This window comes from Nycticebus coucang, chromosome 4 (genome assembly GCF_027406575.1).
Source record: "Nycticebus coucang isolate mNycCou1 chromosome 4, mNycCou1.pri, whole genome shotgun sequence".
In the NCBI taxonomy this organism is placed as follows: Eukaryota; Metazoa; Chordata; class Mammalia; order Primates; family Lorisidae; genus Nycticebus; species Nycticebus coucang.
The window spans coordinates 124749493-124760399 of NC_069783.1; the positions used below are offsets into that span (position 1 = coordinate 124749493).

At 45.0% G+C, this 10907-nt stretch overlaps 1 protein-coding gene across 1 annotated transcript; it reads right to left on the reverse strand.

Moving 5' to 3' along the window:
• Positions 1 to 8: 8 nt before the first annotated feature.
• C4H12orf43 (chromosome 4 C12orf43 homolog) lies at positions 9 to 10086 on the reverse strand. The gene is given in 7 exon segments (XM_053588282.1): positions 9 to 41; positions 43 to 340; positions 895 to 985; positions 1508 to 1581; positions 5608 to 5706; positions 5891 to 5933; positions 9922 to 10086. Coding segments are annotated over 7 exon segments (786 nt in total). The 5' UTR covers positions 10070 to 10086.
• Positions 10087 to 10907: the final 821 nt, after the last annotated feature.

Below are 10907 nucleotides of genomic sequence, written 5' to 3' on the forward strand. Positions count from 1 at the left end.
GCTGGGGGTCAGTTTGTAGGTGGGAGTGGAGAAGGCTCATTGGTCTTTGCTTTTTTTCTTCCTTTTCTTCTTTTTGGTTCCAAGTGACACCTGGTCTCCATTGAGCTTGCTTGGCTCCTTTTCCTGCTTCTGGATCGTGGCCTCAGTGGTGGTACTGGTGGAGGTGGCTATAGTGGAATCGACACTGGTCACCTGCTTGGGTTTCTTTTTCAACTTCCTTTTCTTCCTTGCTTCCTTCTCCACCCTGACAGGATTATGGATGGCTGACTCCTGCAGGATGTCGGATACTGACACGGCTGCCTCCTGGCACCGTTGCCACTCCTCATCACTGTCCTCGCTGCTACAAGGGGAGGGCAGTCTGGTTAGCTGGGGTCAGGATGGAACCCTGGAGCTGCCTCTCGCTGTCCTCCCTCGGTCCATGCCACCAGAACGAGGCCACAAAGGGAGGCAGGAAGAGAGCTCAGGCTTTGGAGGGAGGCCAACCCTGGTTTCTCTGCTTGCCAGCTCTGTGACCTCACTAAGTGCCTTCACTTCTGACTCTTAGTATCTTCAATCTATAAAATGGGGATCTAAACAGAGCCCAGGCCTCACAGGGATGTCTCAGGAGGCTCAATGGCTGACTTCCAGAAGCCGCTGAGGGCTGCCTCACCTGGCTTGGCAGCTGGCATTCTTTAAGTACCCTGATTCAGTGAGTGTCTGGCCTGAGACCAGTGCCCACAAGTCAATAAACATCCAGACCCACCCTCATCACAACCTCTTCACCTCCTACCGCCACACCACTTCTCCTGCTGCCTGCCAGGGCCCCTTGGCCTAGACCTGATTGGAGTCAGCACGGCTGTCCCAGGGGACCAGTTGAGACAAGAGGAGCTGTGAGGAGAGGGTGTGAGCTCTTACCTGGAGCTGGAGGGCTGTCGCCTTCTGTGGGGCTTGGGAGAAGCTTCCTTCTCAGGGCTTCCAGGGACAGATGTGAAGAAAAGGCGGAAACCTAAGATTCAAAGGGGGAGTCAGCACTGCCAGATGACAACTCCTCCTCCCAGGAGCTCCAAGTTCATAGACAAAGACTTGGGAACTACAGTTGTCTAACTACAAAATGATGCCATCTGATGAGAGGCACGCTTGATGCCTGATAGTGCCAGCAGATGGGGCGCTCGAGGGGATACCAGCTCCCAAATCAGGTCGGCCAGGCCTCGGAGGCTTCTGGAAGTCAAAAGGTAAGCCTCTTACCTAAGGCAGCCTCCAAAGTGGCAAAAGAGTTGGTATGGGACAGATGGACTGAGGGAGGTGAGGCTGCAGAGTGTGGCAGTAAAGAGCTCCTGCTCAGAGCTAGACAAAGTCACCTCAGGCAAGTTACATCATTTCTTAGAGCCTCAGTTTTCTTGACTGTAAATGGAGGTCTTATAATACCTGCCTCACAACAGGTAAAAGAATATAACAGCTGTGTATTCTTAATATACACATAGTAGGTGCTTAATAAATGAAAGCTATTATTAACAGCATAACTACTCACCATCATCCTCCGAGGTGACTTTCTGTACCTTAGTTTTTGTTGGCTCCTTCACTACTTCTGAGATGGTAATGACGCTAAGTGGAGAGGAGATGGTTGATTTAGAATAATCTGGGTAACATTTTATTTTTATTTTTATTTTTGCAGTTTTGGGCCGGGGCTGGGTTTGAACCCACCACCTCCGGCATATGGGGCTGGTGCCCTACTCCTTTGAACCACAGGCGCTGCCCTACATTTTTTTTTTTTTCTTGAGACAGTCTCAAGCTGTCGCCCTGGGTAGAGTTTTATGGCGTCACAGTTCACAGCAACCTTAAACTCTTGGGCTTAAGCAATTCTCTTGCCTCAACCTCCCAAGTAGCTGGTATTACAGGCGCCTGCCACAATGCTTGGCTATTTTGTTGTTGTTGCAGTTGTCATTGTTGTTTTAGCTGGTCCAGGCTGGGTTCGAACCCACCAGTCTCGGTGTATGTGGCCAGCACCTGACCCACTGAGCAACGGGCGCAGCCAAAAGGGTAATGATTTTTTTAAAAAATTGAAAAAAATTTTGTTTTCAGTGGAGGAAATGGGGCCATATGATTTTAATTTTAAATGTAAAAGCAGACAGCACACTGGCCTGATAAAAGGGTTGATGCATACAGCTAGCCCCTGGCAACTCAAACTGCAGTGCTTCATTTGTTTAAAGTCCACATTATTCCAGAAAGTGGTGAAGAAATTTTTTTTTTTTTTTTTTTTGAGACAGTCTCAAGCTGTCACCCTGGTAGAGTGCCGTAACGTCACTGCTCACAGCAACCTCAAACTCTTGGACTTAAGCGATCCTCTTGCCTCAGCCTCCCAAGTAGCTGGGACCACAGGTGCCTGCCACAATACCTGGCTATTTTTGGTTATAGTAATCATTGTTGTTTGGTGGGCCTGGGCTGGATTCGAACCCACCAGCTTCAGCGTATGTGGCTGGCGCCTTAGCCACTTGAGCTACAGGCACTGAGCCATGAAGAAATTTTAAAGATATTCACAGCACAACAAAATGAATATAATTTCCAATAGAGCAAAGAGAAATGAGGGCTAGAGGGACAAAAGAGAGCTAAAAATGTGGCTTGCTGCAGACAGGGTACACTTTTTGCTCTGAGCTTCCTAGCAGAAAGCCTTAAAAAGGAAATATGACCGATAGAGAGAACTGGTTCAGAGGTTAGCTTCTAGATCCAGGGCAAACCTGTCTTGTTTTTAAACTTTTTAAAAATGTGAGATAATTTTTGTACACTGATATGCAGCTGCAAGAAATAATACAGAGATCTCATATAACCTCCACCTGCCTTCTCCCAAAGGGGACAGTGTGTTTAACTACAGTAGAATATTATAACCAGGAAACTGAAATTGATAAAATTCACTGCCCTTATCCAGACTTCAGAGACTGGGATTTTGAATCCTGATTTGGTCACTAACTAGTTGTATCCCTTCTGGCAAGTAACTTTACCTCTTGGAGCTTCTATTTCCCATCTGTACACCAGGAATGGTAATAGCCCCTACCTCTGAAGGATTGTCACAATGATTAAAGAAGAGAAATGGACATCAAGCACTTAGCACTAGTGCTCAGTAAATGTTAGTTGTGATGACAGAGGTCTGGGAAGCTTGTTGCTTTTTTTTTTTTTATCAACATCAGAAAAAGCTATAAGCTTCCCAGATCTCTCTAGGCACAGATAGAACATGTCTCTGGTCGATGCTGATGGGGAAGTCACTGAAAGCTGCCCTCAACAGTGTCCTCGCAGCAAACACAGCAATGTACTGGGTGCTTTCCTTAACTTCCCTCCGTATATGCCAAAGGTGTTTCCCAAAGCCCTGTTGAGGAAAAGCAATCTGGAAAGGGGGACTTGGGGATGATGCTGTCCAGGCACCTGTCTCTGATCCAACACCGTAGTTGGATACAACTAGCCCCTAGTGGCATCAATATTGGCCACTAGGAGCATTTAGCAATATCTGAGATATTTTTGGTTGTCACAACTAGTGGGGTATATGCTACTAGTATCTAGTAGCTAGAGGCCAGGGATGTTGCTAAATATCCTATGAAGGGAAGGACAGACTTCAATGACAAACAACTACCCAGTCAAAAATGTCAACAGTGCCAAGATGAAGAGACCCTGATCTAAATCAAGGGATTAACTATGGTTACCATTTAAATCTCCTTGAGGAGAAATACGAAAATGAAAACACTGCAGGGAATATTCTGACCATGGCTGACTGGGATTCTTATTTCTACTGCAGAAATGTCCCTGGTGGTTCACTGCAATGCAAAGTGTGCTGTGCTCATCTTGAAGCCAAAGAGTCATGAGGAAATACTGTGCTCCCACAGGCTGAAATGCAATTGACCTTCCTAAACACCTTCCTCACATTCTTGAGTTAGGGGCCTGGCACCAGTGCTGTGGGGGTTTGGGCTGCTAGGCTCTGGCCCAGCATTCTGTCTCTTAGGAGAACAAGTGATTCACACTTTGGGAAGGCTTTTACGCTTTAACACTTTGGGAAGGTGACCTAGACTTTGGGAAGCAGATACTGGAAAAGGTATCTACTTCAAATGTAGGGGCTATGTTCCTGAGTCCTCTTCTTTCAAAACTTGCTAGGGCTCTACCAGTTTGGAATAGACCTAAACCAGTGTATTCTGAAACATGTTCCATGGTAAACACAGTAGCAAAATGCTAGGTTAAATAGTTGTACAGTCTCTTCACCATGGCAACTTTCAGAACCTTGAGTATACTAATATGAATCTCAGTCACTAAGTGCACGTGGAAGTTTGCAGATTGCAGTTTCCCAAACTCCTTAGCTGGTAGAGCCCCTTTTATTCTAGAGCCATGCTTTGGGCTAGTACTAAACTGAATGTTTGTGTCCTCTTCAAATTCTTATGTTGAAGTCCTCACCCCCAAGATATTAAAAGGTAGGGGGAGTCTTTGAGAGGCGATTAAGTCATGAGGGTAGGGCCCTCATGAATAAGATTCATGCTCTTTTTTTGAGATATGTCTCACTTTGTTGCCCCCAGCTAGACTGCCATGGCATCATAGTTCACAGCAACCTTGAACACTTAGGCTCAAGTGATCCTCTTGCCTCAGCCTCCTGAGTAGCCGGGATTATGTGAGTAGCGTGCACCACTATGCCTGGCTAGTTTTTCTACTATTATTATATTTTTGAGACAGAGTATTATTATGTTGCCCTCAGTAGAATGCCATGGCATTACAGCTCACAGCAACCTCAAACTCTTGGGCTTAAGCGATCCTCTTGCCTCAGTTTCCCAAGTAGCTGGGACTATAGGCGCCCACTGCAATGCCTGCCTATTTTTTTGGTTGCAGTTGTCATTGTTGTTTAGCTGGCCTGGAATGGGTTCGAACCTGCCAGCCTCGGTCCATGTGGCCAGTGCCATAACCACAGGTGCTGAGCCTAGTTTTTCTATTTCTAGTAGAGACAGGGTCTTGCTCTTGCTTAGGCTGGTCTGGAACTCTTGAGCTCAAGCAATCCACACACCTTGGCCTCCCAGAATGCTAAGATTACAGGTGTGAGCCATCATGCCCGCCTGGATTCATGTTCTTAAAAAGGAAGTCCAAGAGACCTTTCACCCCTTTCACCATGTGAGGATACAATGGGATTGATGTGAGAAGGCGCCAAGAGATCCCTTGCTAGACTCTGAATCTACTGGCGCCTTGATCCTAGACTTAGCCTCCAAAACCTGAGAAATAAATTTCTATTGTTTCTAAGTTACCAAGTTTATGGTATTTTGTTATAGCAGTCTGAATGGACTCCAACAGGTAGTATTCCTTGGCCCTTTCTTTAGGAATGCTGACTCAAATCCTTTACAGACTGTATTTCCACCCTGTGCTGAGAACGTACAAAAGGGAATCAGTGCAACACTTGGGACATGCAAGGTACCATAAGAACTTGGCCCATCATTGCCTTCTCGCGGCAGGAATGAGCTCTTGCTGCTTGGGGGTTCAGAGTCCAGGCTTGGACCTACATGACACGTTGCTTATGTGCTTGTCACAGTGCCTGCTTGGACACTGTGAACTCTGGCTAATGTGAGCCCTGCTGTTTGAATCAGCAAGGGCAGGAGAGAAGGTACGTTTTTGGCTTACCTGTCCAGCAGGGCTCCCAGTTTCTTGGCCACATGGGCTCGGAATTCGGGGGTGGTCTGAAGCTCGTTGCCATCTTGTTCATGCTCATCTACCTTATGCCTATAAAACACACAAAAGGACCTCATTCCTGCTAGCTCAGAGATGTTCTCATAAGTACAGGGACTATTGCGTCTCGTTCACTTGGATATCCCAAGGGTTTAGCCTAGCATCTGGCACACACAGGGGAACAATATTTATTGAATAAATGAAAATAAAATTGAGCCCACAGGGTACAGTACAGTACCTGAGGCTTGGTTGGAAGGTTTGCAACTGGTTATTTGCAGCACCTGCGGAAAAATGAAAATTGAGCCTGTTACAGAGGAAACGACAATTATAGCATCGGTTATGTCAGGCACAATCTTAAGCAATTTACATGTATAACGCAGTGAATCTTCCCAACAACTTCTCTAGAGGAGTTACTATTATCCCCATTTACAGAAGAAACATCAACAAATACTGAATGACTCCAGGGAGCACTGTTGTATCTATGTCGTTGTACACATTGTGTCTGTGTCCTAGTACCTTGTGGTCTATGTCAATGTGCCCTGGAGCACAACAAAGAATACCTAAAAAGCCCCACATCCTTGAGTTGCATAACGTGGGAGTCTAAATGGACATTCTTTTTTTTTTCTTTAGAGAGTCTCACTTTATCACTCTCCATAGAGTGCCGTGGCATCACATAGCTCACAGCAACCTCCAACTCCTGGGCTTAGGCAATTCTCTTGCCTCAGCCTCCTGAATAGCTGGGACTACAGGTGCCTGCCACAAAGCCCGGCTATTTTTTGTTGCAGTTTAGCCGGGGCCAGGTTTGAACCCGCCTCCCTTGGTATATGGGGCTGGCGCCCTACTCACTGAGCCACAGGCACCACCCTAAATGGACATTCTTTAAAGACCTAGTCTTTCTTCTTGAGCACATATGGGCAGTCCCTGGGTTTCAAACAAGATGGGGTCTGTAGGTTTGTTTTTAAGTTGAATTTGTAAGTTGGAACAGGTACATTTATGTATTACCTATAATAACCCCCGTTTGTGTGAATTGTACATAAGCTGGATATTTGTAACTTGGGGACTGCCTGTAATCACAAGCAAGAACGGTATCTCCTCCGTCGTGACTATGGAGCAATGAATGGGAGGTACTGTCATGGAACAGAAACATTAGATCCCAGATAGAAAAAGTTCAGCAGAGTCCTGGCTCTGCCACTAACAAGCTGTGTGACCCTGGACAAGGCACATTATTTCTCTGAGCCTTTGTTTTCTCATCTATAAAATATAGAAAAGATTACCAACTTTCCAGAGTTAGTGTTTTGGATGCTTTGTTTGCATGTCTATCTCCTTCCAGGATATGTAAGCTACTAGGGCACATGGTCTTTTTATCTTTGTATCCCCAACTTTGAGCAAAATGGCTCATTTAGAAATAAGTGTTGGACAAATCAAAGTACATGCTGCTCTAAAATTAAAGTTACTAGTTCCTCATCACTGGATTTAAGCGCTGTATCTAGAGAGTCCATAAATAAAAGTGACCTACATTACCACATAGTCATAAACCAAGGGGTGGGAGTTTTGCTTACAAAAGACACTTATCCATGGCAGGGAGTGCCTGACAGCAATGAAGAGTGTGGACTTAGACTCAGACGGGCCCAGATTTATGTCTGGTTCTGCACTAACAAGCTAGATGACCTTGGCCAAGTTATTTCACCTTTAAAAGCATCAGGTTTCTCATCTGTACAATTGGGCTTATAATACCCTGTTTCCCCGAAAATAAGACCTACTTACAGGAACGATAAGACGTCCCCTGAAAATAAGACCTAGCGCATCTTTGGGAGCACACCTTAAAATAAGACACTGTCTTATTTTCAGGGAAACAGGGTACCCTCTTTATGACACTGGCTGAAAAGATTAAACCAGACAACAAATGTAGTGTTTAGAACAGGCACAGAGTGAGTTCTCAATTCCTGGTGGCTATTACTAGCATACCTCAAGAATGTACTCAGAAGTCTAGTAACTTGCCTGGCATACAGCAGATGCTCAATAAATAACAACACTTATTATTAGCAGCTATGTCGACTTTGATCAACAGGGGATTTATTATGGCACAAAAACAATGAGTTGCAAAGCCGGTATGTTGTAGCCACTTCTCACATGTATATTTTTGCATATGTTGGTTCATGTTTGAGACTTACAACAACCCTACGAGTTTTAGAGATGAGGAAATTGTACCTTCCCATTTATGGTTTTATGTTATTTGTCCCAGACTAGTATTTCATACCAGGTCGTGATAACACTGCCACACAAGAACCCTTTCTGTCAAAGCAGAAGCACCTGGATGGCAATCTGCTGGAATCCAAGTCTAGTTACTCATTAGATGTGCCTTTTGGGCAAGTTCATTCATTCAAGAACTATTTTTCTTGAGCAGTGTGGTAGGCCCTGACGATACTGTGGTGGATACAGGCCAGATTCTAGGCCTTCATGAAGTTCATATCACATAATCTCTTAATAAATATTTGTGGGGCGGCGCCTGTGGCTCAGTGGGTAGGGCACCAGCCCCATACACCAAGGGTGGCAGGTTCAAACCCACCCCGGCCAACCTGCAGCAAAAAAATGGCCCGGCATTGTGGTGGGTGCCTCCCAGCTACTCGGGAGGTTGAAGCAGGAGAATCACCTGAGCCCCAGAGTTGGAGGTTGTTGTGAGCTGTGTGAGGCCACAGCACTCTACTGAGGGCAACATTGTGAGACTCTGTCTCTTAAAAAAAAAAGATTAAAAATAATAAATAAATATTTGTGGGGCAAGTTAGGGGGAGGATTGATTGAAGGTGCTGAGGATACAGAGATAGAAAAAAGAGAGAGAGAGAGAGACAAGAAGCGGTTAGTTATAGGAAGAAAGAAAAGCATTATTCTATGAAGGAAATTCCACAAAGTAAGGTGGTGGCACCAACAAAGCATGTAATCTAGACTTAAAGGATTGAGAAAGCTTTCCCAAAGAGATGGTGTCTTAGCTGGATTAAAGATGAGCAAAATCAGGCAGAAAGGGGAAAGCAGTACCAACCACATATTTGCCACCATTTATTATTGGAACTTTAATATGCACCAAGACTACAGATGCATCCTCTCAACCTTTTGGGGTGGGTACCACGATTCATACCTGCTGTATAGGTGAGGAAATTTAAGTTCAGTGAGATTTAAGTACTTTGTCCAAGTTCTTGCTGCTAGTGAGTGATGGAGATGGAAAGGAAGATCTATATAGAACTTATAGAGAAAACTGTATTTATGGTAGTCAGAGATGAGAAAGCAGAATATGGTCTGGAGCCTACTTACTAGAAGTGCACTCTGGCAGGAGAGCAGGAAGGGAGAGGCAGTGAATGGAACATCAAAAAGCTTGCAGATCCTTTTAAAGAAACACACAGGTTCTTAACCTTGCTATGTCATGACCACCTCTAATAGCCTAGTGAAAACTGGTTCCCTTTTCAGAATGTTTTTAAGTGGATTATAAAGGATTATAAGATTATAAAGAAAACCAATGATAATGAAATTAGTAATAATAATAAACAATCATATTTGTACTATTAATATATGTGCTTCTTTATTAATATATTAAATAAAATCTAAAATAAGATATAGAGACGGATCTTAAAATTAATGTAATTTTAAAGAAGAGGTAAGTGTAAATGACTTTTCCCCAATATCTTATTATCAATAAAATGATAAATCTGCAAGGACTGTAATGAGGTATGAAAATCTGTAACTTCTGTTTGGGATAAAACAGGTTTTGCCAAAACTATCATGGCTTGCTGCTCAGATGCATGATGTAAAGAGATGTTAAAAGTTCAGTTAGACTCAGGGGATGATGAAAAAGATGCAATATTTTTCTTCATTTCAAATTCAAGAACCCACCAGATTCTATCCATGATTCAGCATCCTTATGGTGAAGGGTTTCAGATTTATTCCCAGGGCACTAGGGAGCTACAGTCAAGAGTTATGCGTTGAGCAGAACTCACTGGGAACTTCAGGGTGGGCTAATAATGTGTTGAAGGTAGGGAAAGGGTGGATGCAAGAAAAATGCGAGGAAGCAGTCGCAGTCATCTCGGAGAGGTGGTAGCCTTACCAGTGTATGGCAGTGAGGACAGAAGGAAACAGAGTCAAAAGACAGGTGACTCAGTCTCCTCGAGAATGAAACAACCCTCCCTGCTGCACGTGTCTGAAGTCCACCCAGTCCGAAAGTAGAGTCCCTCTGCACCATCCACAGGAAAGCTCTCATGCCCTTCCCTGAACACAGCCCCCTACCGTCTCTCGGTTTGTCCGGCCCCCGCGGGCGCTGCTCCAAGCCCCAGGCCGGCGTCGCCGCCTCGCGGCACCGCGCCAGCTCCTCTGCATCACTACTACTGCTGCTGCTGCTTTCCGAATCGCTCATGACGCTATTCAGCGCCGCCATCTTGAACCACCGCAGAGCATTGTGGGGAACGCCTCCATTATCGACCCCCCCCACCTCACGGCTCCAGTGAGACCGGGAAAGCGCAGGGGATTGTGGGGATTGTAGTTTTCGGACTCATACCCGCTCAAGTTTGAGAACTTTCAAGAGCCGTCCTGGAGGGTGGGAGGCGGGGAGTGGGTGGTTCTCAAACTTGAAGGCTGGACAGGTCTAAAACAGTGATTTTCCGCCGGTGTGCCCCGAAATGTTTTAATCATTAAATTATTTTCGAAACCCTGGCGGGTAGCTCTCGCCTGTAATCCCAGCACTCTGGGAGGCCGAGTCGGGTAGATTGGCTCAGCTCAGGAGTTCGCGACCAGCTTGAGAAAGAGCGAGAACCCCCTTCTCCACTGAAAAAATGGAAAAAAACTAGCCGGGCATCGTGGAGGGTGCCGGGAGGCTGAGGCAAGAGGATCTCTTGAGCCCAGGAGTTTGAGGTTGCTGTGAGCTGTGATGTTACAGCACTCTACCCAGAGCGACAAAGTGAGACTGTTTAAAAAAATTTTTTTGAAAGAAGTTCAAAGCACAGTATGTATATATTTGTTTTACTTTTTTTTCCTCCTCAACATAATTTAAGTGTGCCGTGGAAGTTTATAGGTTCAAGCGGGCTGTGAGATAAAACAGGTTTAAAAACACTGGTTTAAGAGATCAGCTTCTCCATTTTTTCTTGATGGAGAGACCTACAGGCGGGAAGGGGAATCACTTAAGATTATCCAAGGAGTTAACGATAGAACCAGGGTTAGTTTCCATGTTGCAACGCTATGTAGTTCAGATATTATTTATTTATTCTAGTAATTCTCAA